The 25,429-nt window shown below is 37.2% G+C and overlaps 1 protein-coding gene across 1 annotated transcript in view; it reads left to right on the forward strand.

Moving 5' to 3' along the window:
• Nucleotides 1-1,739: 1,739 nt before the first annotated feature.
• LOC105153601 (uncharacterized) overlaps nt 1,740-25,429 on the forward strand; it is a 170,208-nt gene continuing 146,518 nt past the window's right edge. The window contains exons 1-2 of the mRNA XM_087406383.1: nt 1,740-3,521; nt 13,905-14,030. Of these exons, the coding sequence (XP_087262509.1) occupies nt 13,906-14,030 (125 nt within the window). The 5' untranslated portion in view covers nt 1,740-3,521; nt 13,905. The remainder of the gene's footprint in view (nt 3,522-13,904; nt 14,031-25,429) is intronic.

Below are 25,429 nucleotides of genomic sequence, written 5' to 3' on the forward strand. Positions count from 1 at the left end.
AAACGCTACGAATTAATTCCAACACCTAATATTAATTTAATGTATGTAAGATGAATGTGTTAAAAAGTAATATAAATAAAAAATTAACACAAAAGATGTTACACGTTAACATAATTTGGAAACAAATTGTAAAAGTATATTTTATTAACAAAATTAACATTTAATATGATATAATATGTAAAATGAACACGCTATGCACATTTCATTCATTTATTTTAAAATTTATTTTAAAATATTCTACAATTACATTATTTTTGTGTTATTTAATTGTTCACTTATTCATAAATAATGTTATTATAACATCAAAAATGTTTCATATCAATTAAACGAAATATTTAAACAACACAATCATTATTAAATAACATTACAATCCGAAGTGCCATTACGGTCTAAGTATTAAGATGTTGAACTAATATATATATTATTCAAACGAATGAATTAATTTCAGAAATAATAATTACGTGTCGATATGATTGTCGACATTAACGCAATTAATCTGAAATGTAATAATCCCCCCAAAATTCCCCAAATTAATCTTAAAAAATTGTAATAAACTTATTACATTTCAGATTAATTGCGTTAATGTCGACAACCATATCGACACGTAATTATTATTAATACTAGACCGTAGTGGCGCTTTGGATTGTAATGTTATTTAATATAAACGGTCTTGTTTCCTATCTTACAATCATTATTATTAACATTTTCGTATATGTGTTAACAATTTAAAATAAAAATTTCAACAAGGATTAGTTTTAATACAAATAGGTAAATGCTTTAAAATGCTTTTTACTTCTTATGTATGTCTCATGCATTGGCATCATCCTGTTTGTGTTGATTGTACTTTTTGCACTCAGCATCTTCGCTTTCTCTCTTTTCAACGCCAAATATACATCTATCTCATTTTAAGTGCAAAAATATTTCTGGGGATTTCATACAACGCGAACAGACTCATTATGAGCATCAAAAGTGCAAAAGAAACGCACGACGCAGCCTGACAGTTGAATGACGGATAATTTCGGAGTTCATTATAAAGCAACGCGTCACATTTTTTTCATCGATAATTCGTAATCTCTTGATTACAGTCTCGAGAAATCGTTCGGCACAGGCGAACGTCTGCTTTGATCCGAATCATCGCATCATCTCTCTATTTTTGGTAAGTGTGACCGAACTTTAAACGTGCATTATTCCAGTCTATTTGTTCTGTTGACCCCTTTTTTATTTCTCTGGAGGCAGAAGACATTAATTTAATTATTATTACTATATAATAATAATTACAATTATACATTTACGCCATTACTTCGGCTGCAAAAATGTTCAAAGATTTAAAGTCACAAGAATATTCACGTTTTTAGAAGTTGCTAGATAACGTACAGATAACGTATATCAGAATTGCTCAGTTATTTGGAATAGATAAAAAGGACAACGCAGACATAAACACGAGACGGTTAAACCGGCGAGCGAAAATAATAGTAAATAAAGAGCATAACGATTAATAACATTTCTAAACAGCATTTAATTTAATATACATTGCCATGAAACAATTCGATATTGCAGTAAAATATAATATAGCACGCGCTGTAATTCGTTGTTAAGAAATTTGGGATATATCTATCCGCTGTATCTTACATAGGCAAGAAATAAAGTGTTGATTTAAAATCTTTAAATCGAAACTTTCTCGAACAATCAAAAATAGGTAAATAGTTTTCTCCGAGACTAAGGTCAGGTGAACAATCGCGAGACGAGAGTGATACACTTTTCCGCCAGCTCTTGTTACACACGGTTGACTGTACAATGTAACGCGCAGAAATAAAGATTTTATATTCGTATCTAAATACTAACTCGTTAATATCGCTCATCATCCGTGGCCACTATTTAATCCGAGTTCTTTAAACATCAAACTACTACTATCACTCTGATTGATTGCATCTTTCATCATGGATGCAGCTACGACACGCTATACGATTCAAGGAGACAAAGAGAATCAATTGAGCTACAACGGGAGCGAGTTAATCGGTGAGTTCTCAGAATCCGGGCCTCGTCAGGATCATCGTTGGACGATCGATCCTCGAGAGCCTCCCTGATAACTTTCCGCGAAATGCGCGCGTAGCCAGGCAGTTAACCACGAATACAATCGACACGCGAGCCGTTGACTCGCAAAGGGCTCGTCGTCGATCGCACATTCATTTACGATCACGAGTGAAAATCTGTGCGCGCGTGTAAGGAGAAACGATGGATGAAAGAAGAAGAAGAAGAAGAAGAAGAAGAAGAAGAAGAAGAAGAGGATCGCGAAGAGAGAGAGAGAGAGAGAGAGAGAGAGAGAGAGAGAGCAGGCGCGCGAGTGCGACCGGCGGAACAGGAGGTATACAATGATGCGAAAGCGTTGAGTCGGGACCAGGCCTCAGCAGGGCGCGAGGGGTGGCGGAAGAGGAGAAGGTAAGGAGAACGTCCAGTGGCATCCGCGGTGTAGCAGGAGGAGGGTGATCGCAGAAGCGACCAGTTGTGGGGAGTTGGGCCTCATCTCGGCGGTCAGTTCGACTCCAGTCTCGCGACTCTTCGTGTTGGTGCGCCGTCAAACGAGAAGGCAACCTTCGATAAGTAACAGGTCGGTATTTCGGCGAGTACTTCATGTCGGAGCACACCGGTGCCGAATTGCGAGAAAAGTACGCCGTTGTAAGTATGCCGTTGCGCACGCCTTTCTTCTCGCTGGAGCTATCCTTCCGGTTCGCGTGCTCTGAATTGTGATTCATTTCATTTCCTCGAGTTTGTATATGACAGTTGGCGAGATGTGATCCAGTATTGGTTTCGATTTTTCGAAATCTTTCGATCGAAAAAAAAGTTGACTCGCGGACAACCCGACTGCCGACTCTGCCGCGAAGTTGTCAGCGACGTGAAGTTGCCCCGCCAACGCCGGTTGTAGTGCAATTATTGTCAGCGACGTGAAATCAGTGAAGTTTGCGTAAATTCGGCAGTCGGTCGACGAATGTGTTAGAATTGTTAGAAAAGAAAAATAATCGGAAGTAGGAGAAAAGGCACGGATTGAAGTTTCAAACGTTCAGCGTGACTCGCGCGTGTTATGTGTTAAAACGGTGATGCTGCGAGGTGATGCCCGCGTCGTCGTCGTCGTCATCGTCGTCATCGTCACTCGTCCCGATCGTTATTATTTCTCAGTGTTCTCGGTATCGTGCGGTGAATTCGCAGGGCAGCGCGACGGCTCGCGGATTACGCCGATTACGGTGCGGTGGTTTGTGTCGCGACAAGTGCAGCAGGTGCAGGTGCGCCGATACCCGGCGATGCAGGACGCCGTGATATTTGAATCGCGAACGCTAGTACGTCTGTTTCTCGGAGTTTTCGGTACGGAAGCGATCGGTTCGTTCTCGCGGGACATCAACGACAACGGAGGATCCGCAACGTCGTCGTACATCACGGGACTAACAACGTCGTCTTGCCGGTAATCTCCGTTTGGACCTCGCCGCGGACGCTAGCATTGGCGTCGCACTCCGCAGAGAAAGCAGCAACAGGTATGTACGTACACACGCACACACACACACACACACACACACACACACACACACACACACACACACACACACACACACATATATATATATATATATACACGCGTATGACGTTGTCGAAGCCGCACGGCATAGAGCCACAGACCCGGAGCATGCTCTCGATCGAGAGATATCGTGCACGGCTCCACAAAGTCGACTCCACTCGGCTCGCTTCGGCGACGGTTGCGGCGCAACGGTGGATGGAACTCGCCGTGTGCTCGCTCGCTTCTTTCGTCTTTCGTCGCGGAAGAAACGAACTACGAAGGGAGTAGTTCCTGTGCCCTTGCGAAGATAAGACGCATCTCGCGTCGCGATCGGCGTGCCGCGTTTTGTAGGAGACGCGGCATGGGATGGGGATTCTCTCGCGAGAACGTGCGGAGCGGAGCGGATCGGAGTCTTTGTATCGAGAGAACGCGCGAGTCATAGTTTGCCGACTCCTGGTGGTTGCCGATACCGCGCCGAGTCATGCGAGCCGATCTCTGGCGTAGTGCTGCGCCGCGGGGATTTTAATAATGCCCCTGTCAGAGGTCTTTAACCTTAAACTTGACAGTGCATCCTGCAACAAACATCTCTATTGTTTGCTGTCCAACGTACGAAATTTGTCACGAAACATTTGTCGTCTTTTTCATTGTCGTTTTATGTTTTCTTAACTTTATTTAGTTTCGGATTTCTCGTATCAGTTTAGCGATTATTGTTTCATAATGAATATTTTTCGTATCATTTACTGTAGCTCTCGATAGAAATAGAAGTAGAAATAACGCGAAATAAATATTTTTTTGAACCGTTGAAAAGGTTTAACGTTTACAAAAATTAATTTTTTTATAATTTCTTATTAAAATGGACATATTATAACTTTTTTTTTTGCCAAAATGAGCACTGTCTTAAAAAAATTATACGCATCTCTCATTAAAAGTAACTATTACAATTTTTTTTAACCTAATTATTTGAATAATTCATAACTTTTTACACATACAATTTAAATTGAGATTATTTTCTTTATACAACAAAGATATGTAGATTTATATACTTTTTATATTATAATTATTTAAACATTACGGAAATATTCATATATGTATATATAATGAGACAAAATATTGTTATAACGCACCTTTCAAAAAAGCTGCTCATTAACTGCCAAAAAATATATAAACTGCGTAAAATCTTATACTTTTGATAGACGAATTTTTCAAAGCCATTAAAAATATACTCTTTATTTCTGCATAAATTTCTTTGCGCTATATACAAGTATTATCATTAAAAGTTAATCTTCTCGAAAAGCCTTCTTATGAAAACGGAGCTTTGGGGAAGCAGTTGAAAGCGGCTGGTAAACGTGCCACCTTGCACAGGGATCTCCAGGGGTCTCAAAACGAACGTCCAAGAACTATTTAAGAGACTAGCAGAGAAAAGGCATGGGACCACCTACTTTTCTTCTCCTAGAACGTTAATTGGTCGTTTCACGAATTATAAAGCACAAGGGAGGCAGAGAACACTCGCGGGCATGCTCGCTGTCGCGTCCATTAACATGCCTACGTTCGCGCTATCGTTGTTCATTCGCTTAAACGTTAACGATGCAAAAAGGTACTAATTATCGCGTAAGTGCCGTAGTTTTACCGCTTCTTCTCCTCCGTAGCCTGCTTTCCTTATTTCGCGTTTCATCTAAAGGAGGGTGACAAAGAAAGAGAGAGAAAGAGAGAGAGAGAGAGTAGATAATTACGGTATACTTACGGCACAACGTTTATTTATCTTACAACACTCGAAAGATGAAAACTATGATTCTCGTGAACATTTCTCTCACACACATACGCACACACACACGGATTTTTTAAAAATGAGCGGCGCCGTGCCATCGACGAGGCTCATCGATGCAGAAAATTATACCTGGCGTGCGAACGCCGAGTGTCCGTTGTTTACTCGAGAGACATCCAATCTCTGAACTAGCTTCAGCGCACTATATCCGGCGAGAGACACAGGCCGGAGAAACCGAGTGTGTAAATCATTTTCCCGCGTTAATCGCGTATTAACTAGCGAATGAACTCCTGATGCGTGAAAGCGAACGACGCTGTAAATTTTCGACGAATGGTAATCGCGTGCCTACGATGTGTATGGTCGCACATTACGGACAAATAGAGAGAGGACATACGAGATAAAAGATGACTCTTTCACGTGTATCGAATTGAATCTTTGAGCGATTTATTTTGCAAGCAATGTCTCAATCGCAGTATCTTCTCATTTAGAAGTAGATTACGACATCGCGTTGAAAATTAGTATAATATATTTCGTATATAACATTTTTGACGTAAGAAAAGGGTTTGCAAATTCGTATATAATATTGTGCATGTTACATTTGCAGTTTTACGTTTGTATTTCGATATACGGACTTAATGTAACATAGTTTAAAAAAAATTGTACGTTTGACGAATTATTACGTTAATAGTCTTATAAATTTAAATTCGTTTGTGAATTCACTTTTGCAAATTGTTTAATTGTAATACTAATGATAAAAAAAAAGAGTAATTTTATTTGTAAGGTATAACTTTACTGTGTATAAAAACAAAAAATAAAACGGTAAAAAACGGGCGATTAAGAGTCTTAATACGCGGTAATTGATGCGATTATCACATATACACATATATACACATATATTTGTTGATTGTATCTATTAATCCATTACATAATATACAAAACTGAACGTTTCGGCTATATTCAAACCTCAGCAGTCTCCAATTATAGCAATAATTGATAACCATCCAATGTTTATAATTACAAAGAAATTGAGTGCAAGCAAGACTCTCACAGATTACCATATCTGAAGTGTAGCTGATTAACTAAATGCAAGCTGAATCAGAAATAATATCATTAAAAAGACAGTTATTAAAAAGAGAAAGGATAACAAAACCTTATGGAGACTTACCTACTGCAAATCATAACTGCACAATAATATAAATTAAATAAATTAAAATTTACAAAACAGATAAAATCAAATTAAATTTCTTGTAAGAACATAATGTTCGCAGTGTCAAAAGCAGAGTCAACTTATGTAAAAGAACATTAAGAAATAAATATTATAAGAAAGGAAACAACATTGCCAAAATCGAATTGAAAAACAATATAGATAGCTACTTAACTCTTTGTGGCACAGTGTCACACATATGTGACACCTTTTTAATCTCAATTTTTTATGTTTTTCACACAGTTTTTCTAACATACTACAATGAAAAGAACATTATCAGTTTTGTAGAACATCAATTGTTATAAAAAAACCGTAGAAACATTTCCATTGTTGACAAAATGTATTTTATAAATAAATAAACTGGAAAAATTCATCCCTTTCTAATAATATATATATAAATGTGACTAATCAACAATAGCTAATTAGCCGAAAATAAAGTCCAAGAAGTTTTTTGGGTTGCTGATTGCGAATCTGAAGTTAAAATTTAGAAATTCAAAATGGCGGATCCAATATTGACGGACTCAAATTCGAAAAACAATACAAATCTCATGAAAATGTATATCTGGGGGTTCTCGGGGTCGCTGATTACGAATCCGTGATCAGATTCCCAAAATTCAAGATGGCGGACTTTAATTCGTGTGACCTCGAAAACCCTCGAGTACCAATTTTCAAGTCAATCGTAGGTAAGAAAAAATGTATGCTTTAAAGGATTAAGTATAGTTACATCAATCAAAAGAATTTACTGTGTATACTCGTAAATATATACCTTTAATAGTAGGTCTTGGAATTATAATTGTTGTTTACATGAAAATTTACATGAATCTTTTTGTGTTGCTTGATCACATGTTTTGTGTGTTGCAAGTTCCCGTTTAGCTCGTATATTACCGCTAAATTAAATTTGATGTTTACTGGCTTGTCCTCTTTTCGCGCGCAACTACGTGACTCGGGATAAAATTGTCGTTCGGCGTCGTTTGTAGTAGTTTGTACGCGTCCGTCCGGATCCGTGCGCGTACGGTGGCAATGATTCGCATTATAACTTACGCACGGATGCAAGGAACGTTCGTAAGCATGAGTCGGCGATCAGCGGTAACTTTGCGTACGTTCATCGTTAAGACAAAGCTCGGGGCGAATACGAGAGCCGGGGCTTCCTGGTGATCGGTTATAATACGTCGATCCCTACCATTCGCGGCCGTTAACTTTCGCACGAAGTGGCAACTCTTAAGTGCGCATCCCCGCATTTATCTCCTCTTTTTCTCGGTATTAATTTCAGTATTACTAATATTATATATGTTAGTAATATTGTACGTTATAATAAAGCTCCGAGACAGGAGATGATGCAATTGAGAAATGTCCTGTACTATGAAACTATGATCTAGTAATTAATACTTGTGACGTATCCATTGCGATAAGAATGTATAATTTTAGTAGGTAGCTCTATGGTACACTGAGGAAAAAACTTTTTTATTTGTAACTATAATTACATATTACTATAATTGTGATTATGACTACTATAGATTAGTAATCATAACTAAATATATGTACAGTTTTATCAACATATATATATATATAGTTGGCAGTCGAAAATGACTATAATTATAGTTATTATAATCATAAAAGTTATGGCTAAAGTTATTATAAAAAATGATTCAAATAACTATAATTCTATAATATATATTTTGGAGGAACAACTATATTAATATATCAAAAATCTTCTCTGAGTGTATGTTCTTTTACGAAAATTAGATAGCTTTAATTATGAGATTAAAAGAGAAGTGCTGGTCGTCGTGCTGGTTTCATTCCGAAAAAATGCGATATCAATTTTATCGTATTTCCATTTATTGTTTTTGACAAGAGCCGTCATCTATATCAGAATTCCGATATGAAAGCGATCGTAATGGAGTTAAACCGCAGCGAACAAAGTTGGCGTGATAGCGGGTGTGCGGTTGGCGGACGTGCACGGACGGCCGCTAATAAATTCCCACGAATTGGCCAGATATACATATATCTCGCGTCGAATCTCGCGCGTGGTATTTCGCGAAATCTCTTTTCGCACTTTCGCGCTCTAACGGCCCGCCGCTGACTTATGAACCAACACGGGAAACTGCGGTCGTTCACTTGCGCCACGGGGATGGACTTAACTTTCTTGTGGGACTTTGCGGTCAAGGAACTGAATTACCGAGTGTAATTTGTAGCAGCGCAGAGGCGCGCTTTCCACGCGCGTCAGCTGTAGCTGCGCGGAACGTCTATCGTTCAATTCCGGTGATGCTATTAAATTTCAATGGCTTACGGTGGTCCGGCGAAGGCAGGTGAGCCTCGACTGGAGCCTGGTCGTTCCTTATCGCCGTCAGAGATTCTACGGTTATTTGAATCGAGTTCAAATTGCAATTGTATCCGGCTTTTTGTCGGTGATATACGGGGCATTACAGGTATACGCGGTGCACCAAGATAATCGACCCCCGCACATATTCTTTATGATGCTCTAAGATGAATTTTCCCTTGCTAAAATTGTAATCATAATGCAGAGTTACAATTTGTATAGTTACACAATTACCGTTTCCGGGATCAATCATGGTTATTTAGGTAGTTACAAGATTATACATCATTGAAAATTTTAAAAAATGAAAATATGATTGAACTTCAAGAGGGATATAGTTAAAGTAATTATTATTTTTCATAAATCAAATTCAGTTAAATTTAATGAAATTTCTGTTTATATATTATAAATATATTTTTAATTAGCTTTAGGTTAATATATGAAAATATGTTATCAATAAAAATAAAAAATAATAAATTACTAAAATATTAAGAATTAAAAAAGAATACAGACAATGCCAATTCTTCCAAATAAGTACTTTTGAAATCATGTAACTTATGAATATGCATTAGTACCGAGTTAATATCGAAAACAAAACGCATTAACTATCTTAAATCTTCGTTCAAAACTAAATAATTCCTTTACTTGTTTGTTGTTAATAATTAGTTCAACAAGTGCATCTTTTAATAAAAAAACCTGAATATGCATTATCGAATTAATATCGAAAACAAGACATCCTACTATGCATCAATCAATTCTAAATCTTCGTTCAAGATTAACGCTTCACAAATAATTCCAGCACTTATTTATTATTTAGCTGCTAATAGGTGCATCCTTCTCATTAATCCTTGCAATCAAGTATCGACGAAAAGATTCTATCAGTTATATCGTGAAACTTATAATTCGCTTATAATTCATGACGCCACTCTGTCATCACAGAGACGGGTAATTTTTATAAAACGCGCGTCGTATGTCGTGGCGTCAATTATGTCAAACGTAAGCCTCTTACGTCTACATATCCGAATGAAAAGTTGACTTCGTACATATCCGAACGATGACCGGAGAAATATGTTTGTATATGTGTGCGAATGTGAATATGTGCGCACGAAGAGAGAGAGATTCGCCGAGATGTGCCATAATCCGGCGCGGTTACGTTTTTTCTCCCTTTTTTCTCAATGTCCTTCGAGATCTGCGAATCTCGGCGCGACACTCACCGCGCTGAATCTTGTATTACCTGTTGCGATCTTGTACAGATACCTGAACCATCGATGTTCCTCATTGTAAATTTAATCCGTTACTAATACATCCGTCGCTAATACAGGTGCAATGAAGTTTGTAAATCTAAAGGTTTATAATAATAATAATAATACCAGGCACTTTCTCTGTTAAAATACTTAATTTTTATTTAATAACAGAAAGTCGTTAAGGGAAAATAAGTAGCCGGTTGTTCTTGCCATTATCTTATCTTATTATTTGACTAATATTTTTATATTGTTTTACATAAAGCGATCATAATTTTATCTATACCAGTAACTGGATTAAGTTCCGAGCTAGTATGACTACGTCCAAAAGACGTTTAAATCTCTTGAGTCGAATGATTTAGCAAGACCGGTTGAGATTGATTATATTATACGTAATCTCAAAATGTCATGTCAAAATATTATAATATATTTTAAACGGTAGCATATATATATATTCATAATGTCGTAAAGCAGCAAGCATTCTCGAAAAGAATCGTGTGACGTGACGGTGCCTCTCGAAGTTATTCTACAACATCTAGAGCAGCCGCGTAGGCGTTCAGTTCAATTCAAATCTAAAAGGATAGCATGGCAAAAGGAGGAGATATTAAGCGGTATATAACAACATAGAGAACGTTTCAGAATTGATATAAAATGGACGCACAGTGTTTTAAGCATAAAATAATAAGTTTTCGCAGAATTTATACAAAAAAGTATCGAATTTTAATTTTAGAAATTGTAAAAAATACACTCTAATGAGGAAAATAGAGATCGCATTAACTGGAATATTTTAGCACTTATGTTGACTATAATATACAGTCTCGTAAAAATAATTATATTAGGTGTTGGAATTAATTCGTAGCGTTTTTAATGAAAGAATATTATTTATTTCACATGAGCATTAAAAAATACATTAATGAAAGTACTTCCCATCACTTGTAAAACGCTACGAATTAATTCCAACACCTAATAATTATTTTTACGAGAACGTAGTCTTGAAAAATTTTCTCACTTAATTCTTATTATAATTTTTTTCAATTATTTCACACGTAAAAAACTACCTTGTAAGGCGATCCAATCTTCTCGTTACGTATTTTTTATGGCTAAATTATAGTCTACTCTCTCGATTAGAATTAATCAGAATGCAATGTTGTTATTAATAGCGTTATGCGATAAAAGACAGCAAGCGAACGAGCAGCAAGGCCGTTAGCGAGCAGGCGTTCGAGGTTGCAACAACGATTTTCGTCGCAATAAAATATTCCAGAGGGATGTAATTACATCCGATGTCAGTTAATCGCCGACGATCGAAGGCCGCGACGGCAGCGGAACGCTGTCGCTTACCCGCTAATTACGAGCTTCGGTTATTAATTCGAGCGAGTGTGGGGCGTAACTACCCGTTTCCCCGTATTAGATAGCGCCATTAATTAATTATTTTCGCGGGCAGACTTGTCGCATAATGCGTACTAGCTGACACGATTGATGTCCCTGTAAACCTAAACGGAGATTTACATCAACCGGCGAGACCAGGGGGTGTGGCGTAGATCGTAAGTTCATCTCGGATCGACACTAAAGCTTAAGAATTTTTGCAACTTCCTGGCTATATTAGTGCAAACGAAAAGTCTTTATTACCTTTCGCGAACATAGCTTTGACTTAATTTGATGCTCGTTTAATTCACTTTAAATGCGCTCGCGTGTTACAAACTTGTTTCGAGCGCTTGACCTTTTATGATGATCGAGGTTCAAATTGGAATCACTAATGGGATTCTTTAACGTCTTATCGATGATTATTATTATTGTTAAGCAACAATCAAATCTCGATAAAGCGTTAGAGAATCTCACTAGCGACAGCCAATGGCAAGGATCTTGAAAAAAAATACAACTTTCATTGGCTGACCCTAGTTAATGACAATCATAGATAAAACGTTATAGATTCCTGCCTAGCTGGGGTGATATTTTTCACAACAATTCAATGTAAAATTTATACAACAATGTTATTAGACTTTAAGATTCGATTATGGCTCTCTTCGCTTATTTGTGTTATACTTACCTACATATACAGTTGTATACAAGTACAATCGCGAGGTGTAAAAAGGCGTGTATAATGAGTGAGAAGGATTGAGTCGAGAAAAAGAAATATTACTTTAACAGCGTGTAATGCCTCGTTATGGTTTTAAACGGATCTAAATGAAACCATGGAAGCCTTGTTCGTCAACAAAATAACGATAATTGCCTACGCGAGTGCGCGGATGTGAGTTTCCGCTCTCGGTAAAGCAAGACCATCGAGTTGCACGAGAATCGTCTAATTTCACAGTAATTCCATAAACGGATACTATTTTCTTCGATCCACGTTGCGAGAAGACAAATTTCACAATCTGCTCGGGCGTGACGGAATGCGCACTTCGTGTTCATCCATTCAGCTTATTTCCCTGATCGTGACGTGATAATTAAACGGGATCCCTGTATCACGCGATGATCGAACTGATTTCTCGTGACAATAACAAAGTCGCGTGCTCTATTATAATATCTTACGGCAACCACATTTAATTATTTTAAATCACGAAAGATAATCGAAGATTTTATTATATCTTCCTCTCCCTTTTAAATCTATTTTGATTAAATGATTGTCTAATATTAATTGACATACAGACTTTGTTTTAGATTTAAAAATAGAAAATTTTTTTATTATATTTGCTTTATAGAATAAATAAGTTTGATTGTTCCGTATTCGCGTACTATTGTTGGAGAGAGAAGTTTAATGTCAAGCTATATTGGAGAGTCTCCGCACTCTTTGAGCGAATCGCTCGCCGAATTACGTGTCGATTATGCAAAATCCAGTTGTTTCCGAACAGAACACCTGGAATCGGGTATAATCGGGATTCAAGGCTCAAGAAGCTGGCAGTACCTTTTCGCTCCTTCGCCGTGTGTTCCGATTCGTCGCCTTGTCTATTCGAGCCGAGATTCTCTAATTTTGAGATAATTTATGTGCAGATAATTTTCGATTTCGCGATCGCGAGCTGGTCGCTGCATTGTTCGAGTTAAGATCTCCGGCATGTTTAGATCCAACTCAAGCTTAGTTCCAACCTGAAGATTGTCGCGTATTGCGGTGCAGCAACGAGAGACCAGCGGCAAGATTTCCAAGTGTGCGTTTTTTTCTTCCTTCCTTTTGTTGTCCATCGCGATCGTGCCGTCTCGTTTAAAAAAAGATCAATAAATGCGAAATAGGTCAATGTGCGTGCAGTTCTATGTCGATTATTTTACCATTCTGACCTCCGGTCCTAAAAGAGCGAACAAAATCGAAGCGAAGGGCGCCGCTACATTGATAAATAAATTGGCAATACTTAATAGTAACTGAATCAAATAAAAAATTAATTTTCTCTATTAGTTAAGATTTATTTTAATTTAATTTAGATTAATTTCTCTTCTTTTAATTTAAATTTTACATTCTTCTATATGGGGAGAAGTGAAAATCATTTTGATGATTTCGAGAAACAAAAGATTTTTCAACATATTTGTTTCAGTAGACTGTCCAACCAATGACATTAAGTCGATAGGTTAAAAAAATGACATACTACTATTGTTTCCACGCTACTGTTCCTTCCATATATCTGTTATCTAATTTTGTACGTATATGAAAGGATACATTTATTTTTTCAATTTTTTAAGAGAAATTACTGCTAAACTAATTAAATTTACTGTAAAAATCACTTTCTTATTCGAAGTAGCTGCTACATTTCTTGTGGAACGTGAACGGGTTGAGAAACACTTTCAGCGTAGCGAAATGGTTAGGCATTAAGAGGGACCGTGTCAAAATGACACGCTCACCGTAAATTCGCGTTTGTTTTCAGAATGCTGTCCCCGGGACAAGACACGCCGCCCAGTAATTACTCGTCCGGTAATGTCGTCCTCCAAGGTGCGCCCTGCGGTCAGTGCCGAGACTTGTGTCCCGCCGGATACGTGCCACACTTTTGGCGGTGAGTACCATCACGCACTACCATTGCATGCACCTCGTTCGCGACGTTTAGCGTCTTCGTTATTGCAATCCGTATTATTTATCGTTATAAAATAATTTCATCATACATGGATACTCGTATATAATTATGATACGTGATATTAACATTATGCTTTCTCTGTAATTTAAAAAATCTCGAATAAAGCCGACAAAGTAAAAAGAAGCTATCGCTTATAGCTTGGAATTCATCATAAACGGAAGTTGAAACAAAAAATTTCTCAGAGTCTTCGACCTCTCTAACTTATAATTGAATCAAAAATACTACCGTCATTAGTTTAGTTTTTTTCAAAAATGTAAATGTAAAAAAAAACACGAAATAAATCACTTTATACGCAAAAAAGAATACTTAAAAGTCGCTTAACGCGATCGAGGAACGCAGGTACAAATCGTCGATGTAGTGGAAAAAGAGTCTAGTTGTATTAATTGAAATTTTGCTTACATAATTTGAAAATTCAGATAAGTATTAGGTGTATAAATTAATTCTCCTTTTTTGACCAACTTTAACATTTATTTATAAAAACATGAATACAAACTCAATTTTCAAAGTAATCTCCTTCGCTGTTTATACATTTTTTTCTATCTCTCAGGCAATTGCTGGATTCCAGATCGGAAAAATGACGGTGGCTTTGAATTCATCAATGCTTTTTTCGACCTCTTCAACTGACTTGAATCGAGAATCAGTTAGGTGATGTTGTCTGAGGGAGAATTTTCCAGTCTAAATCGGAGATGGTTTCCAGAGTTTTTTTGCTGTATGGGACCGAGTATTATTCCGCAACAGTATCCTTTCTTCTTCCACTGCTAGTAAATGGCCTTTTTTCTTCAAGAACGTCATTTACACGAATTAATTGCTGTTGATAAAGCTCAGCAGTCACGGTCTGACCTCATCGGAGCAACTCATAGTGGATCGCCCTTCTGATCCCACCAAATGTATAGCAACACCTTTTTTGTATGGATGTTCGGTTTTGATAGCTTTGACCTGGATGGACTCATGATTTTCGATTTCTTAGGATTATCGTATAATATCTACTTTTCATTGTAAGTAACAATTTTGTGCAAAAAGTTCTTTTTCTTGAACCTAGAAAGCAAGGAGAGAGCAATATCGTGGAATCTGCTTTTTCGGAAGTGAGGGACTCATCGACATTTCTTGCGAATCCTGCCCAGTTGCTTTAGGCGATAGGAAACGTCTTGCTATGTTATTCCAAGTGCATTTGCAAGTTCCGATTGGCAAGAATTCTCGTCCAAAATGTTCTCCAACTCCTCATCTTCCACTTTTTTTTGGTTGACAAGGCGTTCACGATCCTCAAGATTGAAATTTCCCTCTCGAAACTGTTGGAATCATTTTTTACATGTGCTGCACGATACAGCATTCTCGTCCAAAGCCGAAGAAATCATTTCTTTCGCGTCAGTAGCGTTTTTTTTTAAGTTCAAAACGCGAAAAGAAGATAGTGCCTCAAATGTTGCTTTTCGAACGACATCGTGTTTACTGCTGATATTTCAGATTATGTTCACAGGAAGATGAAGTATTGTACCTCATTTTAAAACTAAAAGATGGCACTTCAAAATGACTATAGAGGGGCGGAGAAATTTTAACTTAAATGATTCTGAGATCGCTGAAAGGTAGAAGCCGAGAATTAATTTGTATATCTAATATAATATAAAATAAGATTTGGATTGTATTTATTACGAAATCTTATATTGGTAATATAATATAAAGCTCAATTAGATTGTATTGTTCGAATAATATTATTATTTTATAATAGATTCTAATATTGATCTGAATTGTTGGTTGGAAATATCGCTCAACATTAATATTTGTATCATTGTTAATATTTCAGTTTAACTTATATTCTACTCGTCATAAATTCAGTATTTTGCAACAATCAATGTATGTAATTACTGAATGGATCGTATGCTGTGCTAGTCCAAAGATTCTCACACCGAATCTTCTGGTTCATTCATTTTCAACCAGAAATTTTTAATCAATACGTAGAGGAATGCACGTACATACATTCGACCACCGCGCTCACAGAATGAAACGGTACGGGTGCCACCCATCGCAATCATTTCTTCGTTTTTGCGCGAAGGAAATGTTTTTTCAACGTCTTATCGATCCGCCCATCACGTGCGCGGTTCTGACCTCAAGATCTTACCCGGGTCAGTCGGTCCGAGTTGAGATCTTTTTGCAGTACGACCTCGGCTCTCCCCTTCCTTTCGACCCAGAGCGGGAAAAATTGTTTCAATCATTTACGAAATACATTGTTATTTAACAAATATAACAAATACTGTAGGTCTCCGATGACACTCACGTGGTATGGTAATCAAATCGCTTATCGGATCACACTCGGATCATTTTCAATGTTAAACATACATATTTATTACAGTCGATAGAAACAAAACATAATAAATTTTTTATTTCGCGTTCTAAAACAGACGCTGGTAACATGAAAAACGAATATCTTATAGGTTTAGTTTTTATGACTCAAGTACTCTAAGGAAGTACGAAGATATGCGATAAATACGTTTTGTATTTATCGCATATCTCTGCCTACCAATTTCTTTTTCAACATTTCCTTTTCCGATACTCTCACGGACTAACACACGTTACTTTGTCGGCTTTATTCGAGATTTTTTTAAATTACAAAGAAAGAAGCGTAATGTTAATAATTACTAATATCACGTATCATAATTATATACAAGTATCCTTGTATAATGAAATTATTTTATAACGATGAATAAAGCAGTTTGCAATAACGAAGACTTAATTTAGAATCAAGATTCTCTAGTTGATCGTTATCATACATCGTAGTTATTCCATCTTACATAAAAGATCAGTAGCTGAGAAACTGAGCGAGGAAAGCTTTCCACATCAATACGAGAATACAGCAGCGATGACGGTTCCATTCGTTCAGTTTATAGGCCTGATAGAAGCGTATGATTAGGTTGTATTAGATAATCGCTGTTGCTGCTTCGCATAATCCGCGAAACTTTAGCATACGAAACACTCGGTTCAATGTTTTTCTTCGCGATCCTGATGTAAGATGAGAATTTTCACGCTTCAACGCTTCACGCTTCAGTAGCGAATCATTGGTTTTCCTAATTGATTTAGGAAAGAAGTGAAAAGTAATTTCTAGCTGAACGCCTAACGGATTGCGCGATGATCTTCGTCCGTGAAAGCACTCCGAACGTGAAACGTTCAATCTGAGCTCGCGCGTCCATGCCAAGTCCGTGGACCGTAGACCTCGTGGACACGCTCGATTCCCCGATCTCAGTGGTTTGTTTCTGATGCGCGCGGCTGACGTCGCGGACCCTCCGCCGATCGTTCGATCAGGTTAACCTTCGAAAGAAATCGAAGGAGGCGCAAAGGAGGCGGTTAGAAGAAGAAGAAGAACCGGGCCGCGTATATAGGGGCGAGTTCTCTTCTCCCCGCGTGGCTCTTTCGCGAGCTCGAAAGAGGGCAAAACGAGCGTTTCTTGGCGTTCTCGGGTCGTAGGGTCGACTCGTCGGTCTCACGCGAGCCCTGCGTGCAACAAGACCGGCGAGGGGGGCCGTTCCAAGACGAATCGGCTGGCAACCGAGGTAACTCACGGCCAGGGGATGGGATGTGGAGGATGCGGGAGCGAGAGAGGGATACGTATGTTGGTCTGTAATTAACATACCGAACCTCCCTTGAACCAGCGCGTCGGGCTCGGTCGACCAGCCGCTCGTTCGTTCGTTCGTTCGTTCGTTCGTTCGTTCGTTCGTTTGCTCCTTCATTCGCAGGGTTGTATGTTCCGTGATTCGCGAAATGTATCTCACCTAGTGGTACCATCCGAGATCCATTATCGCTTTAGAGCGGCACCGACAGATTTCATATCCCCGACTTCCTTCCCGGCCTTTAATATGCGTGGACGAGAGTTTACTCTTTCGCTATTAAATACGAGAGTAGTTTGCTGATGTATGGCATCATCTCTTTGCCTTGTCTGAGAGAATGATTGTGGGCGTTCAATCGGAACTGACGTGAGCCTCGAACAGCTTAACGGTCAGCATTTTATTCTTTATTGATAATGAAAGTAAGCAAATACGGTGCCGACAGAAGCGTGGTCCGTGTGTGTCATGCATTTAACACGGTATTTAGTGGCGTCAAATTAATTATATAAGGTGTTGAATTTTATTTTACTAAGCTTAGAGAATCGTAATAAGCTTTACTAAGCTTATTACGATTCTCGTTATGGTCAAAATGTATTAAGTGTAAAAAGATAATCATATAAAGGAGATATCTTTTTAATAGGGATGCACCGAATATCCGGGAAAGATTGCTGGATATCTGATTTCTGGCAATATATCCGGCTGAAACTTTATATTGAAATGACGTATATAATAGTACGAATACCTGAAAACTTTTTTATTATTAATGATATATTTTTTAGAAATATAGTATTGTGGATATCTGACAAATATTCGGTATCCGGTGGTCGGATATTTGTCAGATATACGATTCTAAAAAAATATATCACATACCTCATAACATACACTCATAACAAACTTCAGGCTAATAAAAACGTAAATAAAAAGTTGCCGGATGGAAAATTTCCAAAGTTTTTTTTAGGAATACTATCTGTGACAGGTTAACATTAAAATATTTGTATACAGAAGTTAATCTTCTTTTAGCATAACATCATTTTTTTTTTAAACCAACAAATTTTTTTTAGCAACTTTTTTAGCAACAAATCAGTAGTAAATAACAATATTACTTAAAATCTGTTTTGCTCATTTTATTTTGCTAATAAAACGTAAACTATACATAATTGTAAGGAGAAATACCACAGATAATTTTATCTTTCATCAATACACAATTTTGTCTTTGCGTGCAACTTGGCTACAGCTGCTTCGACTTGTTAATGTCATTAAGTTTTCTACAAGCTCTAAGAACGGTCACTCGACAGATCCGATAATCATTGGTTATACCGTAGTCATCTTACCTTCGATTGTCGCGCGTTCCGTGTTACTGCGTGACATCTAAGTGTAGAACTACGCAAAAAAAGAATGTTTTGTAATCCGCTGAGCATGCTGTGAGGAGCTGCGATAGCTCGATGAACTTGACGAGGAAAGTGGAAAGCATAATGAGTATCCGTTATTTTCGATTCGATTCGTCATGAGGAAATAACTGTTAAAATGTTGAAGTTCCGTCATCTCTCTATCGCGGCAAGTCTCTGCAGCGTTTCTTTAATGTCCTCAGAAACGATGAGCATCGATGAGGTGAGTTCTGCCTCTTCACGATCGCCGTGGCATTTCATGATCGTCGATGTCTCGTTTCGATGACGCAGGAAAGTGAAATTACGGCATGCAGAAGTTTTGAAGAACCGCTTGACTTACCTGTTTTAACGAGTTTATTTCATGAGATCGTTTTATACGTTGATATTTTAAATCTTACTATAAAAACAAATGTTACGAAGTACTTTTAACTCTTCGTTTTTATGGATGCGTCGTTAAAGTTTTATGACTTCGTTTCTGTCTTCGCCGCACATCGGCTTTTGATAGGAATGATTCATATACTTTGAGATAAAAGCTAGATTATGAATGTATTTTTATTTTATATATATGTGTGTGTGTGATTGTGTGTGATTGTGTGTGTACAGAGAAACAATTTTTATAGGAAAAAAATAAGAAGTACTTAATTTTATTTAACAAACGGCTTTGTTGCGACGCCCATATTTTCCATAAGAAATGTAGTCTTTGATCTCAGGATATTGAGGCTCCAGGTGCGCGTGGGCTTACGAAGGGCTTATACGAAGAACACCTGTCGGATGAACGACGTCGTCGATTTGCACAAAATAAGAGTTGGGCATAGGCGTTACCAAGACGCGTCGTGTAGATATTAGAGTTACTTTACTAAACGCAATTTTAAGAGAACTGAATCGGACTCGATTTTGTCCTCTGAATACGATTAAATGTCCTTCAGACGAACGCGAGTAGACCTAATTAGCAGCTTCCGAAGCGGTCGCGGTGTACCGTAAAAGGCAGGACACGATGCGAGGAGGCTTCCACGGAACTAGCAAAAGACTTGGTGTGGTGCGGTGAGAGAGGAACTCTGAAGAACAGAAAAAGCGGCCAGATCTGTTGCTATAAAAATCATCTCGGGATAAGTGCGTTTCTGAGCCGGATATTCTCCTTGGTTATTCTCTACGGTTGGCTCTCACTGGTCAACAGTATTCGGTTTATGCGTACCATTTCATTTTTAATTAGTAGAAAGGACCGGACTCGACGGTAATTTACACAGCCCTATGGGCCTAAATGGTCCTGTGGAATTTATCGGAAAACTTCACACGTTTTTTTTTTATGCTTTTACACGCGCAGCTGTCATCTTTCTCTTTCTCTTTCTTTTTCTTTCGTGCGTGGAGCATTCATCATCGAGATCCTTTAAATCACTTTACCGGCTACATAAACGAACTCCGGCCGCTCATTAACGAAAAGAGATATTCGACTAGCGCGAAGGCCATTTATACGCGTTCAGTCATCGGACGAACTTTTAAAAGCGGGAAACTTTGCTCGCACGAACGCGATGATGAAGTATGGGTTTATCTAGGCCTTCGTTCTTAGCCTGGTCATCGATAAATCGTCATTCTTCGTCTGTAATATGCGAACATATAATTTTAACGTCATTCAGTATCATCAATGTCAAATTTTTCTTAGACGAGATTTGATGCGAAGTTGCATTTTTTAAATAATTTTTTTATTTTCAACTTGAAACATGTTTGTGACTTAAGTTGAAGACTTCAACTAAAAGTTGAAGAAATCGCTGTTTCAATTAAAAAAATTTCAGGCAAATTAAATATCAATCATACCTCAGTGTTTGATATATGTATGTTACGAAACTATATTTACACATTTTTTCGTAAAATTTGGATGCAATGTAATATCTAGGATGGATAAAAATATCTGTTAAAAAAAAATAAAACTTTTGTGTGTATAAATGGTCTGTTTTGTCGTCGTGATAATTTCTATATTCAAAGAAAAAATATAATGATGGTAATTATAACTAAATACATAAATTTTATACATTAAGGGTTGACAGGAGAGACTATGAAGACTTTAGTCGAATTCAATTTAAAATATTGTTCGTTTCTAGCTGAAGACGCAACGCTCATTTGAGCTCGGCTACCATTACAGTTGTCCGTAATGGAAATTCTTTTAAAAGTCGAAGCAAGTTTGTATCGAAACTGGGACAATAATATTCAACCTATCTCTGGAATTTATCACGTTTTATTTCCAAATCATGGAATAAATTATTAATTATCAGATTCATAATCAGAAGTCTCCTCCAAATATTTATTTATGCTTTCTTTATAAGGTTAAAAATTATGGGTTTTAATAATTTGTAATCGTTGTTGAGCATTAAAATATATCATCATTTATATCTTCTTCTTTCTGAGGATGCTATTTATCTATTTTGTTAGTCTTTAAGGTGCAAACGAATACAAAGGCGCTACGGTCTGTTTTTATTTTTAATAAAATTGCAACAGGTTCATTGGTTCCTAAATATCGCTAATTGACAGATACGATTGAATTGAAACTTCGGTGTTTGGTAAATGTGTAGTTCATCATCGAAATATCGCAATGAGAATCTCTTACTAGTAGTATGCGGGTGCAAATAACAAATTCGAAGCGCGAGGAGATATTCATTCCTAGATCAGCTTCCTTGTAATAACCATTCACAAGTCACGATCGAATTGGCGCGATCGGCAAGTGAAGACCCGATCTGGCGTATTGGAATATATCTTTTCATCCGCAGGAACGCCGCGGCGCGACGTGAGCGAGTAAAGACGAGCCGCGCGGTGCTACGCTCGAAGAGCACGTCAAAGGAGGACCTAAAGGTCTTCAAGTTTTTGTCGAATTCGCATGCGAAAGCCACAACAGGGAGCGATATTCTTCTTCGAGCATTTGCCATCTTCCATTTTCTTCTTCGTTCGACCGGTTCGGCAACAACCACCATTGTAGCTCAGCTTCGATCTGAAAGATCCGTGCAGTTGCTGTAATATAAATCACGCATTTTACATTTAAGTAGCTACAGTAGAAGCCGCTTAGAAATCCGATCGATTGATATTGTTACGTCCAGGCCCTAAGATTCTTTTATTTCAGTGGAAAGAAGGAATTAGGAAGGAAGTCAAGCAAGAGAGGGGATGCAACTGACACCGCTCTTATGGTTATCGCTCAGAGACGGGTGCCGCAAGTCGGAAACACTTGATTAGGTCCCAGATGTGGGTCAACGTCGATACGCGACGCTATTATCCAATCCGAGATTGTGCATCCGTCGGTCCTTTTTTAGATCAAGGAACTTAATCCTTTTGACCAGGGATTGGACCTGTATGATCTTTGTCAAGACGTAGCGAATCGAAAGGACGGCGAAATAAAATTTAAGCAATAATTTAAAAATATTCATATATAATTTTTCTATAGTTCTATTTTATTATTTTTATTTTTATTATTTTTATTATTTTTCTCTTAATTAAAGTTAGACACAGATGTATGCGTGTTCTTATATAATCATGTACTCACATTGATGTATGAAATAATATAAAAATATATATATGAAGAGTAAGTATCGTGTGTATGATGGATGTTATTTTTACAAAAATCAGTGGTAGAGATAAATATAATGAATTTCTGTGTGTGTGTGTGTGTGTGTGTGTGTGTGTGTGTGTGTGTGTGTATTAAAAAGAGGGAGAGGAACTTCTTATAGATTCGATGTGAGGTATTCAAGTGAATATCTCATCGTAGGACCTGTGTCTTCTGGAGGAGTGAGAGGGAGCAGAAGATTCTGAGCTTTAAAAATTATTGAGTGTAGGAAAATAGGAGGGGGAAGGAAATTCAAAATCCAAGGAAAGCTCTGGAGGTGTGTTACTAGAGGAACTATTAATTGGATCGTCAGAGGTAAAGTCTACATAGGGATGTCGGGGGAGGCTCGATCTTGATATTTTTGGCGCTAATAAGCTTTTCTAAGTTGACGTCAGGCTTGAGGTGAAATGAATTGTCCGATCTGTATCCGCATAATAATCGGAATGCTAGCCTTTCTAAGTTTTTCGAGCTTGGTTCGCTTCTTGCGTCTTCCTCTGTGTTTATTTCGCCAGATCATCTATTAAAATTTCCTCTCGTTAGTGCTCATGATGGATAATTAGAAAAACGTAGAAGTAAAAGATAATTCCGAAAAGAAGAGAAGGGAAGATAGATTTTCTAGGAGTTATGATTTGATTTTAGGGAGAGTTATCGTGAATTACTTAAGGCGTTTTATCGCTTAAGTAATTCTGAATAAGAAAAAGGGAAATTATTTGAAGCGTTTTACCGCTTAAGTATTTCTGAGTAGAGAAAGAGGTGAATTACCTGAAGCGTTTTATCGCTTAAGTAATTCTGAATAAGAAAAAGGAGAATTATTTGAAGCGTTTTATCGCTTAAGTATTTCTAAGTAGAGAAAGAGGTGAATTACCTGAAGCGTTTTATCGCTTAAATAATTCGTTAAGAGAAAAGGTACTGGATATGTCTGCGATTAAAGAGAGAAAAAGATTAAGGAGGAATAAGAGAGTGAGAGAATATTGATAGTCATATAATTTTAAAATTAAATTAACGTGGGAAAGGAAAGAAGAAAATTTGTTCTTACTATTTGCTGGAGGTAGTGACGAACTATAGCGGGAGTCCCTGGTGATGTTCCAGTGACGCTTCTTAACCAAAAGTAAAAGATCTTTGAACGTGAACTACTGATTTTTGGGATTGTACCGAGTCGAGAATTCCGCAGTTGGAATAACTAAACTCGTTGACTGATCAAAAAATTTTCTATAACTGACTGGGCTTTTCTAAAGAGCCATATATATATATATATATATATATATATATATATCGGGATGTGATGCAATTCGATACTTGGAGTTTGGATGGATGATTCATCTTTTTTTCCAAAGGTTTCCCAATTATTTTAAAAGAATAGGAGTGATTAGAGTGTTTTCGTTTTAATGTGAGTCAGAAAATATGATCAGGCTTTTATCTGTGAGTCATAAGGCCACGTACTTTCAATCGAACATTAATAATTATTTTCCTTTAATTGATGTCTAGTTATTTACAATAATCAAAAATCAATATTCGATCCACCATGCGCACTACTGACCCCCTTTTGAAGATAATCGCAAGTCATTCGCATTTGAAAGAAAAACAGATTTTTTTCACGAAAGAAAAAAATCGTAGAGTCGTCAAGACGTAAAAATATTTATGATATTTTTATTATATTTTATTGATTTGTATCTCGCTAATTTTCAATATATAGTTTATTTGCTTGCACTCTAATTTATTTCAAAGTTAGATTTAAAAATTCTCTATTGTTTTACCTGAAATTGTGAACAAAATTATCTGGAAGATTCAAGAATTCACAGAGAATTTTTTTTTTATTTTACGAAATTTTAATAAATATCCTGCTTTTGCATTAAATCTTCGACGAAGGAATGAAAGAGATAACGATCAGATTTCAGTGTCACGCTATCACTATGAAGATATCGGATTCCATTATCACATGCCAACGCATTCCGGCGTTTTCCGTTACCGTAATGTTGTCGTTAGAGTTTCTCAGGTCCGCACAGCTGACATTCTCCGGCTGCCGACGAGAAGAGGAAGAATTTCGGGCATAACGGGGAGGGAATCGGCGCGAAGAAGCGAAGAAGCCGAAGCGAGCTACGGGTACATAAACGTGCTACGTTAACGGTATACGCTTTCTGGATGCTTTCCCTCAGCGTCACTTTGATGATACAATGCACCCTTCGCTGTCTGGACAGCTCTCTGTACGTGCCGGCGAAGTTAATAAAGTATGTCCTAATCAAGCGAATGGGGAGTCTGGCAACGTTACGTATGTATACGTGATCGACCGACGACTCGACGCTATGAATACTCCAAAATTATCGGTCCCTGGTATCTTAGAAATTCTGAAAGCATTTTGGGAAAAGTATCGCTAAACTGTATTATTTTGGGCGACAGATTAATATATTTCAATTTATGTAACTGAATAGCATAATCCGAATGTTTCGATTTAGAGTTAAAAATTTAAAATATTTTATTCAAATCATAAAATATTTTATTTTAATAAAAAGTAGACATGTTTTTAGAAAATAATTAAGATAAAATGAGAAAATTTTCGTTTAAAAAACTATAAAACTGTATTATTGAGTATAAATATTGACTTTTTATTGAATTGTTTTATGTGCGTGTAATATTTTTTGATATAGAAAGTATTATATATATTTTCAATTCCGGTCACTTTTTACAAAAACTATCGTTACAGTCTAGGAACGCCGGGTTTGAAAATAAAAAATATTAAATCTGTAATATTAGAAATCCGCGCAATCTGCGAAT

The sequence above is a fragment of the Acromyrmex echinatior genome, chromosome 5 (assembly GCF_024713525.1).
Source record: "Acromyrmex echinatior isolate Ae372 chromosome 5, ASM2471352v2, whole genome shotgun sequence".
Lineage (NCBI taxonomy): Eukaryota > Metazoa > Arthropoda > Insecta > Hymenoptera > Formicidae > Acromyrmex > Acromyrmex echinatior.